We start from the raw sequence: 20,262 nt of genomic DNA on the forward strand, positions 1-20,262 counted from the left end.
ATATAATGTATTAATATTATTAATCTAGTAGACGGATTTTAAATATTAAATTGTAGTAGCATCGTATCGTAGTAATAGTAGCACGTTAACGTAGCCCGTTAACGTTAACGTAGTTATGTAGTTTTTGCCAGATTATCGATAAGATCTATAACTTAGATTACAAAATAAAAGACAGATGGAGCGTTGCCGAACTAAACCGAATAATTTATCGTCATTTCCATAAAGCTATGTGTGCTGTCATTTCGCCGTTGCACTGTACGTACACGGTGCTTTTGTGTGGGTGTTATGTTACCAGATATTGAAAATTTTCCCAAAATTTTCCCCGACTACGGAAGAAAGAGGGTTATGTTTTTCGAGTGTAGGTATGTATGTATAATATTTCTTTGACACGCCCTGCAGTATAAACTGTTGGATCGATTTTGAGTTGTGACTTATGAGGTGTCATTGCAATCATCTGAATTATGATGGTAGCTGTGGTGGTAGTGACGTAGGCTACATAAATTATTAGCAGTCATGTTTAAATTTTTATTTTAATATAAATTCGGGTTTTTTATATTATTTTATAATATTGTAAAAAATATTTTATCACCTATCTACTAAAGTTATACATGGACAAAATAATTTTATTCAATTTTTATTAAATAAATTACTTACATTAAAAAAAGTTTTTATTTTTCAAAACATATGAATGCGAATAGCGGTAGTTTTTAGTCGAGAATGCGGGACATTTTATTTTCATCATATCCATCACATGAATTAAATCGCAAGCGAAAACGACGCTTTTTATAAAAGTAACAAAAAAATGTATAATGCTTTTTAAAATAATCTAATAATGACCATGAACTTTTATTGCACTATACAAATAATCACATTCACGATCGAAAAATCCAACAGCACTACCCCGAATATCTTTTAACCATTTTACCCCTAAAAATGGCAAATTCATTTTCAAAATACTGGCAGCATACGTTGAAGTTTTGAATTCCTTCGTATTTGTAAAATTATTATTTGTATACAAAATTAAATAAGCCAAATAATCTACAGAAAATCTGTAAAACGATGTTTTATCTTTTTGTTTGTTTTCGGGAACAAGTTTTACAGCGTTTTAATATCACAAGACAGCATTTTTTTACTAAAATATCAAACCCCTTTTGACGTATTGCATGACACTAGAATCGCTATAGCACTAGCGGAGGAACGTATTCGTTTTTGATTTCGTATTTTCTTTGACAAGGGCGATGAATGATTGACATGCTCCATCTGTATTTTATTTTGTAATCTAAGATCTATAACAACGAAAATGTTAGGTTGTATTCGTGGTTGTATCACTCTATTACTATGATTTTTATTATATATTTAGCTCCCATATTCTAGTTGGTAACGGTAAAAAATGAAGTACATATTTCAATTTAATAGCTGTGTTTTACCTGAAAATAAAACACATATTAAATACTTACCTATATTTGAAGCTTACTTATTGAGAAGGTACCTAGCTTTTTCCGCCTATTTTCCCTCTCTTTCTCGTTGTATATATGCTATCTCTCTCGCACACGGCACACCTCCCACCAGGTGGCGCGGCCGGCGCACGATAATGTGCAGGCGCTTGATCTTCTTCATTGAGTCGAAATCCTCAACAGGTGGACGTTAAGTGTAAGCTTCAAATATAGGTAAGTATTTAATATGTGTTTTATTTTCAGGTAAAACACAGCTATTAAACACTTGACCGTAATTTGAAGCTTACTTATTGAGACCTGTTTGTTACCCACCTGGTGTACAATATATGGACGCCAATGTGAATTTGAATAGGTACATAAGTAATTACTTATTTCTTTATTTGAAAGAGTAAGGTGTGCAGATAGTATACCAATAAATCACACAAATTTTTATATTATTTATATTAACAATCCCAGATGAAAAGTTAATCAAATAAGAACCAAAAAGTTAATCATAATGATTAAAAGTATTAGAACTTATGAGATTGGTACAAGCGTACCTTAGTTAACCTTTTGGGCTTGAAAAGTTAAAGTTACTACAATTTTCACTATCTTTAGCGTAAATCTGCGAAAGCGCCAGTAACGACTTTCAATTACGCATTTAGATGTTACTTACAAAATGAAGCAACAGCTGATCCCGACGAGGCAAAAATACCTCAAACTCAAACCTTTATTTATTCAATTAGAACTCTGTAGAAGCACAATTGAATCATCTTAACATAGAATTACCACCTGTCTCAACTCACACAGTTTTAACCCAACCTGCTACAAGCGGACAAGAAGAGAACTTGGTCCTTACTTTTGGGGTCAGAAATAAATTTAAAAGGTCACCCCTTGAATAAGGCAATAAAATATCAAAACAGGTAAACGGTTTTAATTATAATACAGATTTTTAACATCCAACCAAACCGTGCGGTATCTATTAATGTTTAGATCCAACGCCACCAATCATAATCTAAACATGGCTAGTACTTTCAGTACAATGCATGAATTATTTATTTAAAACTGATAGGTCATAAACTCTGTACTGGAAACAAATATACTGAACTTAAGAGACTAAAATGATAAGGAGCTTATCTGTGTCCCAAAACTGCAATTACTACAGCCAAGTACGTTACTTTTAATCAATTCGGTTTTAAGATATAATTATGATTTACATCAGAACTTATATACCGAAAGCCTCGGGACTACATAACGTGACTTATCTTCTTATTCTTATACTTATATAAAAATGAATCGCAAAATGTGTTGGTAAGCGCATAACTCGAGAACGGCTGAACCGATTTCGATAATTCTTTTTATATTCCTTGAAGTACGAGGATGGTTTTTATGTAGAGAAAACGTAAGTACCACGAGCGAAGCCGGGGCGGACCGCTAGTTTATAATAATAGTGTTTGTGCACAACACTAGGCAGTCAACAGCTATATGAACGTCAGATAGGAAAAGAGCCAAATTTATCCAGTCAGTAACAAAGGATTTTAACTATAGTTACTTTATTCTAATTCAACCAACTACTACTAGCTACTCCGTATGTCTTTTGGATAGACGGAGGCAAATAGGATTTTTATTCCAACTATATCATTTGATATTTTGAAAATGTACTCCACATTTTCATACCGTCAGAGTCATTTTGCAGATTATAGTGGTGCAGCACTGAACACTGTCTATTAGGTGGCTGATGCTGCTGACCGGGCCTTCAGTTCCGCTTTCCAGAATACCTTCACCCTTCTAGGTGTTACTACTACTGAAATAGCGGTACTCTATCGCGTCGTTCAGGTCTCTAACTGACATAATGGCAAGAGAGATTATAAGCTTAACTATGCATTATTATGTTAAGGAATATGGTGGGTTTTGAATACTATCGTCGTCTGAAAGTATCTCCTTTCGATTAACTGCATTAAGGATGCAGATTTGATCCCATCTTTGTTCCGTAGGAATGCTACGACAGTCTAAACGTTACACTGAACAAAGAAAATTGCCCTGAATATAGTCGGTTGTTCCAACATCCGTAATATGGCTAGCCTAAGGTTAGTTATCCCTTGATTGTGACTGCTACCAATGGAGGCATTGCTCTTGTGTTGTCCACAGTTGTGCGAGTGCAAAAATGAAGAACTGAGCTCGTGGGGAGCTATGTCGAATGAATCTGTGTTAAGATTATGACAGTATAGGACAGTTAGCTGTGGATGCGAAGACAGGACATTACTTTATTCATCCGTAAACACGCGAGGCAGCCACGGACAGCGATATAGCAAGAACTAAACTAGCAAAGTTTAGTTCGCTTACCAGACTTTGTCATGTTTTAAATGCAGTATATCCTCTGAATAGCATTGCATTTATGACTATTGATAAACTTAATTCACCCGTAAACACGAGAAGCAGGCACGGATAGCGATATAGCAAGAACTAAACCAGCAAAGTTTAGTTCGATTACCAGACTTATATTTTAAAAGCCGTATAGCCTGTACATTTCATTTATTGCCCCCCCCCCCCCCTCAAAGCAAAGAAATGAGAAGTCATTTGGCAGAGCTTTCTCGTTAAGGGTAGGGGTTCCAAGTAATATCTAATAATAAGAGGCTTTTGTTTGGAAAGATTGACTTTCCGTTATTTATCCTCTATCCTATGTAACTCAACAGTCAGTATTCTCAGCATTCGTTGAGTACTTAAACGTTTTACGTTAATAGTTGTATATAACTTTATTATACAATATAATAATCCTGGTGGGATGACAAAAAACTTGTCTAACAAACGATTATCCTAATCCCTCAGCGATTTATTGTTTGAGCCCCGAAGAAAAATCTCATGGGTGCAATAATGAGGTCAAATGGGTTGAAAAACGAGTCAAATAAATTGCCTACAAGACCGGGCAACTAAAATAGGCCTATGAGAGGTCAACTATACGTAATCAATCGTCATTTGTTACATTCAATCGCTTTGCGATTAAAAAATCTCTTCCGATGTTTGTATATGAAAATTGGTCGGCTAGTGCCATTTAATTACGATACCAAACATACCGTTGACACAAGGCTTGGTGACAATCCTCGAAACCACCGCCACAAATCATCTGCGAGATGATATTTGATCCGACTCGCCTTCCTTTGTTGTGATTAGGCTTTGCATTGGTAAATACAATTTGTTCAATTCCAATTTCCATAATTGGTAAACCAATGGTGGTTTCCTGATTCCTGAAGCGTAAACTTTTAGGATACGAAGTATCAATTTCATGCGCCCATTATTTGACGTATCTAACCTTTATTGTATTTATTAGGTCATTTACTATACTGCCCACTGTGAAGTAGATTTCAAAACCTTTTTCTACCTACCTTAGAAGAGTGAAGATCCGATACGGTCATATCCAAAACTTCTTTCGTGGGTCCTCGTTGACAAAAGCAAATATCTATGATCATTTTAATGATCAATCCTTTGTATATTTGCACCAATCGCCATTAAAGCCCCGCGAGGGCTGATATATATTTGCACCATTTCCCCGTGGGGACGGTTGTTATCAAAGCCCCGCGAAGGCTGATATATATTTGCACCATGTCTCCGTGAGGTACTGTTGTAATCAAAGCCCCGCGAGGGCTGATATATATTTGCACCATTTCTCCATGAGGGACGGTTGTAATCAAAGCCCCGCGAGGGCTGATATATATTCGCACCATCTTTTCCGTGAGGGACGATTGTAATCAAAGCCCCGCGAGGGCCGATATATATTTGCACCATTTCCCTGCGAGCGACAGCTGCGCGAGGGATGTTTGTAACTAGAAATAAGTAGGGCCTGCCAAAAAATGCTTAAGAGACACCCTGCGAGGGTGAATTTGACCTGGCTAACCCCTGCGAGGAGTAGTGGCCACATTTATGTATTCTGCTTCGAGCAAGAATACACCTTAGTGCTAATATAAAAATAGCAGTAAATAATCATTTAAATAATATAGCAATTAACAAGGTCCTTTAACTTATTTTCCAATGTTAGCGACATTTAATAAATTCATAATTCAAATCAATTCACTAAATTTTAAAATGAACTTCGATTCATATTTATTTTTGTTCATGCAATCGATGTAACATTTAGTTGCTTTATATCCGTTAACATTCCTTACGAACGCAACCATACCGTCGTAGGACGTTATAATATTTAATTGCACAAAATAATCTCCACTCACCCGCAATTTTTTACTTTTTGTCAAGGTGTACAAGTTTATAATATTATTCTAAAACGTTAGAAGTGAATTGTAAATCCTTTGAAATAAGTGTATCTAAATCTAATTAATATTAAGATATCTCGATAATTATTATACGATAACCCTTTCAGCACAAGTTCAGTAAACCAAAGAATTTAATTGTAAAATTTTTGGTACTTACTCGTTTTAACAAAAAAGTTGCATCATTTGAACATAGGAAACGTAATTTTCAATCAAATTAGCCGTGTGTAATATGTCTATTTTCACATAAAAACGGATCAGAATAATACTCATAAAAGGACACGTATAGACTACGGATAGTTTTGAATGTGTGGAACATTCATGGTACGTATCTACTATACATGAACGAATTCCATCATTATTCAGTTGAGCGGTAACTCCCGTACGATTTATAAAATAATATCACAACCTTAGAATAATTACACATAGAAAGATAGTCTTCATACAAGCGCCATCTCAAAAGTGACGCACTAAATCGGTTCACACAGAGATGACGATTACGTGCTCACGCTCGGCGACACGCACACATACACTTGTGTAATGTTGTCAGTGGCGGTCCATTTTGCCCGAAAGTGGGGTAATCATTCGGTCGCTGATAACCATTTGTTTTTGGCAATTATTATAAATAGGTGTTTGATAAAGTGTGGATTGGAAAGTGTGGAAGTGTTATAACGAATAAAAGAAAACAACAACACTTATAAGAAAATTAATTTTTATTTTAAGAATAAATGTTTCGAACATATTCGTGTATTTTTGGTTGGCTTCCAATATACTTCTCCACGACTAAGCCTTATATTTTTCACCCACTTGTCAGCAATAACAGGGTCGGTAGGAATCCTTTGAACAACAACACGCAATACTCTTATATGTTGTCATTTTAACAAGTGTGAAAAAAACGTTCGTTTACTTTTCAACTTTCAAGTAACACATTTTCAGGTACCCATATGATATCTTAACACAAACACCTATATTAAAAAACAGCAATAACAACTGTTTTAAAATTAACTAGTCAGTTAAAATGGGAAAATATTTTCACAATCGGGCAACACTGAGTATAGAATTGGAACGTATTTATTTTGACTTATTTAACTACAAAATACTATGAAATTCTGAAAGCTTACCTGTGAAAAGTGATGTTATCACATTTCTTTTGCTTTTCAGATGTGTTGTGACACAATTTGACTGCACAAACCGTCATAATAATTTTTTTTTCGCGAGACACGTTCGGCTTGCATTCACGTTTAACACTACGTAGCGGCCCGGCGTTTGGAGCCATTTATGGCTCCAATAAAGGTGCTTCAAAATGGGCGCACGGACTTGGTTTCTATGTGTAATTATTCTAAGATCACAACGTGTTCTGACATGTCGTGACTTCTTGGAGCTGACTCATCTCGTTCGATAATTTTTAGTAATAAACTATGATAGGAATTCCGAACCGTTCCTAGCGATAACGACAATGTAATAAAGTCGTAGCAATGGATTGTATGCCTGTAAAGCTTTGAGTTGGCTCATATCCATACTAAGTATTAATTGTAATTTTTCCACGAAAAATTCACTTGTACCCTTGTAATAAAAACACATTATTAAAAATGAAATAAAATATTAAAAATATCTATATACAAGAGAGGGTATTTGATATATCTAGTAATATCAAATAATCACAAAAGTAATATTAACGATTCGAGTAAAGCCGAACGGTAACACCGTTAAAATAGCTTTACTCACAGTATTAAAAATTCAAATATTAATTAGTACATATTGCATAATGAAATATTTCAAAAGAAAAGTTACTATTTCAAGTAAAATGTAACGGTTGTATCGTTAATTTTAAATATCTTTATTCATGCTATTAAGTATATAAGCATATTGAAAAATAAACTATTGCTGAAGGATTCATTAAAAACCTCAGCATTTTAAATAAAGTCCAACGATTATACCGTTGACTTTAAAGATTTTTACTCATTTTTAAGTAAAATATTATTAGAATAGATGTAAAAATAACTCACTGTACCGATCCGACGGGATACACTTTTTAACACTTTTAGCGCTTGCTTTAAGCAATACTTAATACTTAATAGCACCAAGGTTGTAGTCTTGTAGACAACCTTCTCGCGGCGGAAGCTAGACGCCAATGAAGAAGATCAAGCGCCTGCACATTATCGTGCGCCGGCCGCGCCACCTGGTGGGAGGTGTGCCGTGTGCGAGAGAGATAGCATATATACAACGAGAAAGAGAGGGAAAATAGGCGGAAAAAGCTAGGTACCTTCTCAATAAGTAAGCTTCAAATTACGGTCAAGTGTTTAATTAGTTATTTATCAATAATATGTCTATAAAACTGGACGCTAACTTTTAAGTTTTAACTGCCATTTCATAATGGGTTTACATATAATTTGCTTCTAATAATTTACTATATTATTATTATTCGCATTAATTCCGCATTTCGTCACATGCGCGCCATGCCAAATAATCCGTAAAGTATTATTCTCTGTTCATTGTTGTAGTCTGTATGTACATATTACTAATCTGTGGTATATGTCTAGTGTAAATATTTTGTTCATAGAGGAATAATGTGCTGATTTTGTTGCGCAACACACCACAGAATAAACACAAAGTTAGATCAAGTTGTATCTATAATTCATTTTATTTATGCTCCTGATTAAAAATTTGATGTAGAAATGGCTCATGATACGTTTATGGATAAAATTAAGTCCTTTTTTGGACTGAGAGTGGAGCCTCCGAAAAATGACTTCAGGAACCCAATCTGGGGTTCTGATGATGACGACGATGGCGACGAACTCTATTCGAGACACCAGATGGATATTTACAGAGATCCATTGGACTTGCACCAAGAATTCACAAGACACATGCAAGATATGTTCCGATCTTTTGGTAGTATTTTTGGCGATATGAGATCGTTTTTCAATGATGACCACTTCCATTCCTTCCCATCAGTTACTGAGATACCGGGAAATCATCCAGAAGGTGAGACGGAGAATTTTGATAGTAATCGCATCAGAGATTATTACTTGAAGCCTGGCTACCACCACAAACATGACCACCCTAACCAGGATATAGATCTGGATGGCAAAATCTCCTCGAATGATATTTCGGACTTGTTTAGGCAGAAACAAGATGGACATATCATGCCTTCAACACCTTTTAATGGTAACATGGTGCCAGGTAGGTCATTTTGTCAAACTATAATAACAACTAGCATTACTAAACCTGACGGTACAGTGGAAACCAAGAGGATTGTCAAAAATGGCAATGAGGTTATTGAGGAAACTATAACATCTACAGAACCAACGCAAAGAGGTCCTAGTCCAAGTCTTGATCCCATTGCTTCAACGCAAATTGTGCTATCACAACTGTCATCTCTTTTAAAGAACTTTTATTAAAAATATTGTAAACCACAAAAATCATAGTATTATGTTTGATAGAAACTTTAATTTGAAACTATTTAACTTTAAGATTATTCAAAATATTTACTTTAATATTTGTATAGCCAGATCATTAATATAATATTCTTTAAAGGAGAATGGGCATTTTACTATGGAAGTTGGGCCTGAACCCTTGAGTTGGACCAATACACATGAGATATTGTTTTTATAATAGATCATAACACATACATAACGGGAAAAATATACAGTAGGCGCTCGATAATCCGGCGCTCGCCAATCCGGCACGCTCAGTAGTCCGGCACTTCGGGACTCAGACAGCCCGCTCTATAATCCGGCATTTTACATAGCTGAACGCCGGATTACTGAACGAAAACGTCACAAATGATGAACCTAATATGTAATTTTAATACATAATTAATTAATATTTTAATTAATTTATGTATTTTTTTTATAATAAATTCAACTTACCATTTTAAATATGAAGTCTTATTTCCTATACTAATTCGATAATCCGGCATTTCCGACAATCCGGCATAGAGGAAAAATTGCCGGTGCCGGATTAGCAAGCGCCTACTGTATATAAAAAATAATCAACCGGGTTTTTGTACAGTCACATCAAGTTTTATTTCTTTGTGTATAATATTTTTTGCAATAAATAACTGTTATAAGACAATGACAATATCTTTATGTTACTCCAATTCACTTTCACTTACAAATACGTACTAATCTTAAGCCTTCTAATAACCGAAATACACTAATATTATGTTTTGTAACAGGTACCTATACCGTGTTTATTATAGTTCAACGTAGTTAGACGTTTTTTGTGGTTAAACTCAGTCACTCCAATGACATTTAGATTTATATTCACTCGAATTAAAAACACCGTTATTATGCGCAAAATAGTAGCCAAATAAATAACTTTTTGCCTTGACTGTACAAGAACCCGGTTGATTTATTTTTTATTTTATTTTTTTCGTAAGGTATGTGTAATGATCTATCACAAAAACAATATTTCGTGTGTATTGGTATTAGCCCAAGTTTCAGGCCCAATTTGCCCATTCTCCTTTGCTCAAAATCGTTCATCATTCTGGAAACTTCTGTGATTAGGTAGATATAGCTGACTATAGGACATCTTAAAACAAGGGAATACTGGAGGAATTAAAAGCAATAACGAGATAGTTTTGCTGTGATTATCACTTATTTTGCAAATGTTGTGATTTTTTATTCTGTTTGAGATAAAATAAAGTACTGCAACTACCAATTGATTTTTCATTTATTGAAAACTCAATGCTAAGATATAACTATTGCTACATAGTATAAAACAAAGATGCTTTCTGCAATCTGTCTTGTCTGTCCTAAGTATCTTTAAATGCTATGATATTTATGTTTTTTTTTATAGATACATTAATTCAAAGGTCTATATGTATAAAATAATGAGTAATGCCAGGGCGGGTCTCTAGTTTATTTTAAAATATAGATTATTTTTGGGCATGCTAGTTTGTTTATCGCCCAAGTCCTAATGTATCTTTAATTCATGTTGACTTCTAAATTTAGATTTCAATGTTTTTGCCAATTTAGTCATATATCCACCATTTATGCCAAAATTCTGTTTCTTCGGTTTAATAAATAAGGGTTTTAAAATAAATAGTGTAAATTAAACACAGAAGAAATGATTATTCTTTATTATTTCATTTTGTAACTAGTTAAAACATAAAAAAGGACAATAAGAACATTATTACCTAATCTTAAATATATTATATTTATCTTAGATATAATATAAAAATGCTCAAAATATTAATTAGTGAGATGATAAACATAACTCACATAGGCATTGTAAATAATAATTTAGTTTTTAATAATTTAAATAAATACTTACACCTATACTCGGATTTTTAATTAGATAAAGTAAACTGACGTTTTCTGTGTTGTCAGTTTTTGATGAAATAAAAATAGAGTTGTCACAAAGTGAATGATCCAAAATCGGGAATGAATGAAATTGAATCGATCGTCTAGTGAATATTTAGTGTGTAACAATATAACACCAAATAAACACAACAATGACAACAAACACAACGTAATTAGTTACAATTAACGAAAAAATTAAGAAAACAGTAACGTAAACATCGTAAAAATAAAAATAAAAAAATGATTATAATTACATTATACTAGTAACTTATATCTTATATCGCTTTATATATTACAATTAGAAATAATGTTATTTTATAGTTTGAAATGATGAACTATTCACACTCATTGTTCATTCATCTGATTGAATGAGAACTGAATTCCTCACTATTACTTTAAATGTGGCAACATTATTTTACAAAGTGACATTAGCTGCTGTCAGTTTACTTTATCTAATTAAAAATCCGAGTATAGATTTCATTGTTCTTCCTAATAAGCTAGGATAAAAATAATTACATCTTTCAATCTTTTGCATAATTTCTATACACTTAATAAATAATCATTATCATTAAGATTTAATAAAAATAAACATTAATATATATGTAAATACAAATTGATTTGTGTGATTACACTATTTCTTGAAATGTTATCAAGGGTGTTGATGACCAATGATGACATTTATTCTTAATAAATGACCTTGATTGAAAATTGTCTATAAAATATATTTCAGTTTGCCCAATTTGCATGTAATTGATTGTCATTTTCTTATCTTATCTTGGAATTTTCCAGTTTTATCGTCAATTATTAGTCGCAATAGCAAGCATCTTTTGTGTTGCTGCTGATCCACGTCAAGTATCTGTTAACTCTAGCGTAGACGCCAGGCTTTCCTGGCCTCGCACATCCTTCTCCCCAGGATACCACACCTAGAGAAAATTAAAATTTTAATTTTTAACTTTGATTTGGTTATTGTTATGTAGTTGAGGGGATAACAGGGATTTAAGAAATGATAAGATGGAAAGTTTTTTTAATCATCACTGATTCACTGCTTTAAATGGCGGATTTTTTCGCCAAATTATATTTTTTTCTAACCTGTTATAGTGGGGTAGGTAGATATCAAAATGAGTTATTTAAAAGGTTCCACTTTATGCTTGCAATGCTACATGGGCCAATAAATGAAGCAAGATAGAGCAGTGATTAATTTTCATCCAATTTCAAAAAAGAAGGAGGTGTTCGATTCAACTGTACTTTTTTGGGTTTCTTACTTCACAACATATTTTTTTATTTTAAAGCTAATTTCTCCCGTGTCGACTTATCGACTATTTGAAAGACGGTTTAGATTTTGTATAAAAATATTTTTTTTCAAAAACTTACCAACAACTTCATAAGCCGCGTTCGTATTCAGTACATGCAAAGGGCCGCCGGAGTCCCCTTGACAAGCGTCACGGCCGCCCTCGTCGTAGCCCGCGCAGATCATGTTGTCCGTTATACGGTTGCCGTATGATGTCATACGGCAGGCCGAGTTTGACATTATCGGTACTTGGACCTGAAAAAATGTAAAAAAGACGGGTTGCACTCCGGGAGTGCCGGCAGAAGTGAAAACTTGATTATTAACGTTGAGCATGTTTGATATTTTGGAAAGGTATCCGTCTTACGCTTTTTCGATCAGGTCACGTGTCCTGACGCGAGTTTAAGATTTTATGCCCATTACAGAAAAAGTGCTCAACGCTGCTAAAGAAGTTTTCACTTCAAAAAAGTTAAGGCAGAGACCAAAATAACAAAAATAGAGTTATGATAACGTTTGTGGGTGATGATGATCGCTGACCAATTGACCATCAAAATATGACAAACTCGGCTGCCCGCTCTAACATACTCATTTGAAACTCATAAAGTATTGTCAACGAAGTAAAAAGAGCGTGTGTGCCGATCACACGCGTCAGAAGTGGAACTTCTTTGGCAAGTTACCAAACTCGTCGCCTTACTCCATGACGTCGCGCGCTAAAAGGTTCACTTCCAAAATACATATGTTTTCTTTTTCTTTTTACAGTTTAATTTTATCAAATTATCATGTATACCTCCTGAAGTGTGTTAGACACAAATCCGCCTTCCTCCGTGGTTCCCCACCCAGAGACCATCCCGGTTTCATTGTTATAGTTCGAGTTAGCGGCCGGCAAGCAAACTGGCCTTGCTCCGATGTCATTCTCATCTGAAGTGTCGTCGGCGCCCGCGCCTGCACGTTTCTTCAAAGCGTTGCTGAGGTCGATCTAGATATGAAAAACGAATTATGTATTAGTTAGTACCTACTTACGTAAAAAATAATACAAATAATAATTTAAAAAAATAGATTAAAATCGATCACAGGGTGCGATTCGAACCCATTTATTTTTGCCATACCGGAGCAACGCCTAGTCTCTCGGCGATAGATCGTTGGAACGTCGTCGTTGTTAAATTACGAATATTCGAATATATGTATTATTATTTCTCTGCTTTACTCATTCATTTTTTACAAGAATGACTTGTTTTCCTGGCAAATCAAACTATGTAGGTTGTGAAGTAGTCATCCGCCAATTAACACCAAGAACACTGGTGGTGCAACCCAAGGTGCAGTTTTTAGCTTTTTATCTCATTTAAATCATCGTATTTAGCCATGAAACTTAGTTTAATTCCTATTAATAATTATCTAATTTAAAAAAAAATAGAATAAGTTAACTTCTTTCCATAAAAATAATGCAATGAGTCCATGAAGTTCTTACCCGTTTGTCCATTTTCAGGATCGCGATGTCGTTATCATAGGTGTTAGGATTGTATAGCCTATGTCTAATGATGCGAGATACGTTTCTGTCCACGGTCTTCGTATCATTTGGCTGGGATCGGTCGTGTTCTAGAAGGCGGATGGTCATCTTTTCTTTGCGGAAACTGTTGCGCATCAAGATTATTATAAGATAATTTTAATAGAAAGAAAATAGTTGCAAACGTTATTGTTGGTTATGCTAATTGCTATGTATTTGAGTCGCAATAATAATAGAATATTTCCTGTAATCGTTAAAATAAAAAAGTAATATTAAAATAATACGCGGATCAGAATTATTAATGAGAAACTAATTTTTTTGCGCCTACAAAAAAATTATAGCATACATGTCGATCAAAGTTACAGCTCCTAAAAGTAAATTACAACATGAATATAACGTATAGTGTTCAATACGTACCCAGAAGTACAATGCGCAGCGGTTAACACATACAGATCAGATATAAGCGAACCTCCGCAGTAGAATCTGCCGCCGTACATAAGAGCTACCATCCAAGGCAACTCTAAAGTCTTCGTTTCAGAACCACCAATGATACGCCGCCGAGTGCGGGCTATACCACATTCTGTTGGAAAACCAATTTTTTGAAACGTTTTCGAGGAACATAACGTATTGTTTGTTACTTGTTAAACAATAATTTTATAGAAACTTAAAATACGTTGGTAACCAGCCAACCGAAATAAAATAAAATTTAGTTAAACTTTCAAATAACAACATTAAATCTTCAAAATAACTTGTATAACAGCATGAACACGTATATGGAAGAGTGCATTCCGCGTAATAATTCATATTCAAGAAATGCACTCGGCAGAATCGCTTGCATTCCCAGTTTATTCAAATAACCAGAATGAGATAATTTCTATGTTAATCAGGGCTGGTTTAAGATCTCTAGGCAATGCACGTTTTCGCTACGCTCTTAGGTATTTCAATTGAATAAATTCATAATGAAATTTATTCATTTTTACCTTTTCACTCATAGACCTTTTCTCTAAGTATTCTTCAAAGCGAAAAGGAAGGCTGGAACTTAAAAAGTGACCTTCAAGTTTCACGCCCATTTTTTTCGTTAGGAGAGACATTTCAAATTAGAGTGTTCAAAATTGGCAATGTATATACCTACTAACAAAACTTTACAGAAATAAATCACTTTTTACTCGGCATGTGATATATTGGTACAACCATGTACAACTTACGGCAAGCAGGACAGTCTTCAGGAGGATCATTAGATGGTGTCACCGGAGGATTCACAGGCGAACTCGTCGTGCCGCCAATCCAGTTGTTAATCCATTCAATCAAGTTCTTCTCTTTGTTACCATCAGCTTTCTGCTCTAACGTGTGCGACCACGCTCCAAGTATACATAGCAGTAGAATTAAGTAACGCATCGTTCTGAAATTATATGTTTCATTAAGTGGGGTTTGGGGTAGGTGCATGTTTTCTTTAAATGAAGTGTTGTAAATGCTGTATACGAGTATAATCACCGCTTTCTTTCAGTATTTGTCAGAGGGAGATGATCGATGATTCGGTTACAGAGAGAATAATTAAAAAACTTTAATAAATATAGAGTCGCTTGACTGTCTGTACCAGTAGGTATAAAGCATGAAAGTTTGACTTGTTTCGTTTTTATCTCAGTCGTTTAATTCAAAAGCTTTGAATTTTTCAAACACGATTTGAATAGCCTCTCAAAACTTTTTATTTATTAACTTTCACATCCATTCTTAAAAATTTGGTGCGTTTAAAAATTTCTAATCAACTAATTAGTCATAATTTTCATTTCGTCCACTCGATTATTTATGTTTACATCTCGAATAAGCATTTGGTGATAATGAATCATCGGATGTGAATAAGAAACTGTATTTTACATCAAGTAACCAAGAATCAAGGACACCGGTTTGTGTACACCGGTCAAACCTGGTCCCAAGGAGGCAACATACCGCTATGCCAATCACTCATCCTCGGATATCGCGGAACGTTTTGTTGCCGCCAAAATTAACCTCAAAAGCAGTTAATTTTTTTTTGCTAAGCGAATTGAGACCACAGAGCTAAGCCACAGAGTCATAAATGCGCTATGAATGGAGGACCTCCTTAGTTTTTTGCATACCTAAATATACGCTTTTTGTAACATATGCTTTACAAATTACCTAGACACTTATGTTTAAATGTGTTTCAAGTTAAAGAAAAACATATCTGTGCGAAATATATAATAGAACTTAATGTATATTTTGTGCAAAACTGATAAAGCGATCTTTGAGGTCCTATAACGGAAATCGTGCATATGTTTGGCCTTGATTGTGCATGGGCCTGATACATTAGCATCATTATGTCCATATTATACGTAAATAATGTTCCTAGTGAGCCCGCAATTTGATTTCTTGTTGCAATTTATTGTAACCTGGTACAAAATGGTCATTAAAATCGCATACTTTATCCCTTCATTCAGTTTTATTGTCGTGTGGTATGTGACCAAAATGTAAATAGATGTCCCTTTTATTATTCTATACATTACGTATCCCTGACTCGTTCTAGCGATAGAGAGCCACTTGTTTTCCTGTTACTCTAATGCAAACATTAGAAAGTAATCAATTAATCATAAACAAACGTAACAGCATTAGTTTTTTTTTAATTCATCATTGGTAAAATATAAATACGTTTGACCTTTATTTTTCGTTTTTTTGTAATAACAAAAATACGCGAACTGACATCTTTAACATGATTATTTTAAAGATAACGGTTTACGCTAAAACCGCACTTTCCTTATAAAAGCTCTATCAAGGACTTAATTTTATAAAATGTATTTCTATAAGACCAATAATTATTTACTTTTGTATTTCTGCGTATTATTTCATTCAAAAAAACTTTATTTACATTTAAATAATTATTACTAATGTTTTTTATTTTTTAGTTTAAATAATTATTACTTTTATTATTTTCTTCACGCTAAACATATTTTGCGAATTTTCCTCAATTATTTTAAACCACGCAAAAATTAACAATTTATACTTCGAAAAGCTTACCAATTCTAATTTAATTCACACACACACCACATAAAATAATTAAAAAAATAAACTGGACGGCAAGACGGTCTCGATAAAGGAAGACGAGTGACCACTCGCGAATCCGTGCAGGTCGTGGTAAGGATAGAAAGAGAGAGAGCTATCTCCACTTTCACTCCGTTTGATCCTGGATACAAAATGCATCGGCACCAACCCGTACCACGGTTATAAGGCGCCTAGAATGCCTGTAACAAATACCACAACAGTTACAAGGTAATTTCAGTTGAATCATTATCGGTTTAATGGATATACGATTATTACCATTTTTTCCTTTATGGGCCTGTAATCTGCGACACGCGAATCGACCTACTGATGAGGATAATTAGTTATTATACTCTGTACATACATATGACAATATATTATCTCTTAATTTATTTTAATTCTTGACTATTATATTTTATTTACCGTTTGTAATTTGTATATCTAAGTATATTCTATGCGTTCATGGGTTTAAAACCTGTAAACTATTATTTTACCTAAACCTAGTTATTGTTTTAATATAATTATTAATTTATAAATAGGAATGATTTTAATTTTTACGATATGATTTACTTAGAACTTAGAGTCATAAATTATTATTACATAGATCTGTTTATTTTAAATACATTTTAAGAACTTTTTGACCCTCTTAAAAATTATAAGCTAAAAATCAGATGAGCAGTCTTGTAAATAATTATTATCAGGCGCTTCTTTTTTATTATATTTACCTATAGCATCCTATAGATACATATTCGTAGTATATTATTATTAGTCTGTGACATATTATATTATTATTTAATACCAAATTCAGTGATCCAGTTAAATGGATATTCTTTATTACTTTTTTTATTAGTGTAGGTATTTAATAAATGTCTACCTAAACATAAAGATTTAAAACGTTTAGTTGGTTCAATTACAATATAAAATACTGTCGTATTTTACGCTCATATTTCAACAAATTGTAAAAAAGTTATTTTTCTTAAGATGTCACAATAAATATTTTTTATGACTTGACCCCGTATCTTATAATAATTGAGCATCATGAAAATTAAGTGTACGGTTTTTTATGATTATTCAAAGTTCTCAATATTTCCGCGGTAAACAGTTACGAGTGAGAAGCGATCACCGTTTGAGTCATCATCTCATTAATTTTAATATTTTAGGCTAAATATCTTTCTATAATACATATATCAACATAATAAATTAAACATTGTTTGATGAGGAGATATGAACTTATGACTTACCTACTGAATTTATATATTTTTTACTACAAAATACTCCTTAAAAACTACGTGGGTACGTAAACAAAGCGACAAATAAAAGTGCAAAAAGCACTTTAATTTTGATAAATAAGTAAAGTACCTACCTTTACTTATTTATCAAAATTATAGTACCTATAGTGAATGTGAAGTATGTATAGTATTTTAGGGTAGAAAAAAGCGGGGACGGAATAAGTAGGGAACGCTCTACCTTGTAATTTTAAAGATAATTTTTAAACTTTTAACTTTTTGGAATAACTATTTTAACGACTAACATATCTTTATTATACGCTAAAATATAATTATTGTTGCCTGAATGAAATAAAAAAAACTAATAGTGTGTAAAAGTGTGACCGTTATTTTTAAACTTCAGCTGATGCAAATTTTTCAATTATTTATATATCTACTTATAGAAAAAATTATGTGCTTATGATTGATAACACATCTAGACATGAATAACCTTCTATGTAAAAACCAAAACCTGAAAATAGTGGTATGTATTATAGTATTAGGCATGCGCCATGCAGGTGTTTTATTTTGGCGGGAAAAATAAGATGCTTCACTAAATGACACACGTTTGCTTTTTTTCTACATTGAAACTATGTTGAAACAGTATCATATTATATTATGTTTCCTTTACGATGATTTGGTAGAAATACGAGAATAATAAAAAAGATGCTGATATGCCACCTCAATTTCCTACAACAATCAACAAACGATAATTAGTAGGTAATTACATTACCTATATCTAAACTAAGGATGCATTAATTTTGCTCTATTTACCTGAGTATATCTTCTATATATATAAAATTCTCGTGTCACAATGTTAGTCTGCATACTCCTCCGAAACGGGTGGACCGATTCTCATGAAATTTTCTGTGCATATCGGGTAAGTCTGAGAATCGGCCAACATCTATTTTTCATATGTACCACGGGCGAAGACGGGGCGGACCGCTAGTCTTATATATAAAATTCTCGTGTCACAATGTTAGTCTGCATACTCCTCCGAAACGGGTGGACCGATTCTCATGAAATTTTCTGTGCATATCGGGTAAGTCTGAGAATCGGCCAACATCTATTTTTCATATGTACCACGGGCGAAGCCGGGGCGGACCGCTAGTAATATGTATAATAAAATAAACACAAATTAAATTCATTAGTGATTAGACAATTTTGTACATCGCGGTCGTAAGAAAATATAAAACAATTTCATATAATTATTTAGGACTAGGTATTATTGACTTAAACAACAACCAAACAAGCGTAAATATGATATGAAACCCCTTTAAATCTGTTTTGCTGTCACATATCTACAGCCATGAAAACATAAAGGTCATATAAAATTAATTAAAATAAATCCTTATCACTGTAATCATTGGAAAATTATACAATACGGTTTTAACTGAAAACCAGCGCTGATATAAGAATTCAGCCATGGTCAAATCAGAATATGTCATACAAGCAAATAGACCAAGACCACGCTTGTCTAGGTTATGTAGACCATGGTTGCAGAATCTAGACCATAGGTACATGGTCAATTGAAGATGCTGGTCTGGTACCACGGCCACAAGGCACAAACATACATAATTTCATTGTCAGTAGGTATGTACCTATCGTAGCTTATTTGCAAATAACAATTGGAATCAGATGGAAAACTTCAGCTGTAATTTCTATTAATATTATCCCTTTTCTATACTAATATTATAAAACTAAAGAGTTTGACCAGTAGTTCCTGAGATTAGCGCATTCAAACAAACAAACAAACTCTTCTGCTTTATAATATTAAGTAGTATAGATTATATTTTAAATACAAAAATAACTCTATCTGTCCGTTTTTCTGTCTTTCTGTCTCTTCTTCACACCTATAGGTACCTACCACTGAACATATGTACCTATAAAATTTGGTAAAAAGACAATTTGAGACGTGGCAATCTCACAGGAACGAGAACTATGCGGATTTTCCTTTGACTACGCGGGCTAAGCCGCAGGTGGTAAGCTAGTAGTAAAATAAACTATTGAATAAACAGCATGTATGTAATTTTCCTACTGAACATGAAAATTGATGATCAAGGAAAATGTTAACATTTTCTCTTCCTATTTGCCAATGCAAAATTCCTATCGAGTCGTCTGCCTTTAATTTTCCAGAAGGCCTATAATTTAGATCTAGTTAAAATACA

At 33.5% G+C, this 20,262-nt stretch overlaps 2 protein-coding genes across 2 annotated transcripts; one reads left to right on the forward strand and one right to left on the reverse strand.

Moving 5' to 3' along the window:
* The first annotated feature begins 8,273 nt into the window (after nucleotides 1–8,273).
* On the forward strand, nucleotides 8,274–9,093 carry LOC149488594 (uncharacterized). Its single transcript, XM_089695179.1, has one exon. It carries the CDS (start codon nucleotides 8,368–8,370, stop codon nucleotides 9,088–9,090), a length of 723 nt encoding a protein of 240 aa, XP_089551305.1. The 5' UTR covers nucleotides 8,274–8,367; the 3' UTR covers nucleotides 9,091–9,093.
* Nucleotides 9,094–11,296: 2,203 nt separating this feature from the next.
* Nucleotides 11,297–16,948, reverse strand: LOC149488595 (trypsin-1-like). The gene is made up of 7 exons (XM_089695164.1): nucleotides 16,810–16,948; nucleotides 14,990–15,185; nucleotides 14,202–14,364; nucleotides 13,749–13,911; nucleotides 13,071–13,259; nucleotides 12,370–12,541; nucleotides 11,297–11,921 (listed from the first exon to the last, which is right to left on the reverse strand). Exons 2-7 carry the CDS (start codon nucleotides 15,177–15,179, stop codon nucleotides 11,803–11,805), a joined length of 996 nt encoding a protein of 331 aa, XP_089551290.1. The 5' UTR covers nucleotides 15,180–15,185; nucleotides 16,810–16,948; the 3' UTR covers nucleotides 11,297–11,802.
* Nucleotides 16,949–20,262: the final 3,314 nt, after the last annotated feature.

The sequence above is a fragment of the Colias philodice genome, chromosome 5, assembly GCF_061535455.1.
Source record: "Colias philodice isolate Cphi_HAF_F1 chromosome 5, ilColPhil1 Martin Lab GWU primary, whole genome shotgun sequence".
In the NCBI taxonomy this organism is placed as follows: Eukaryota; Metazoa; Arthropoda; class Insecta; order Lepidoptera; family Pieridae; genus Colias; species Colias philodice.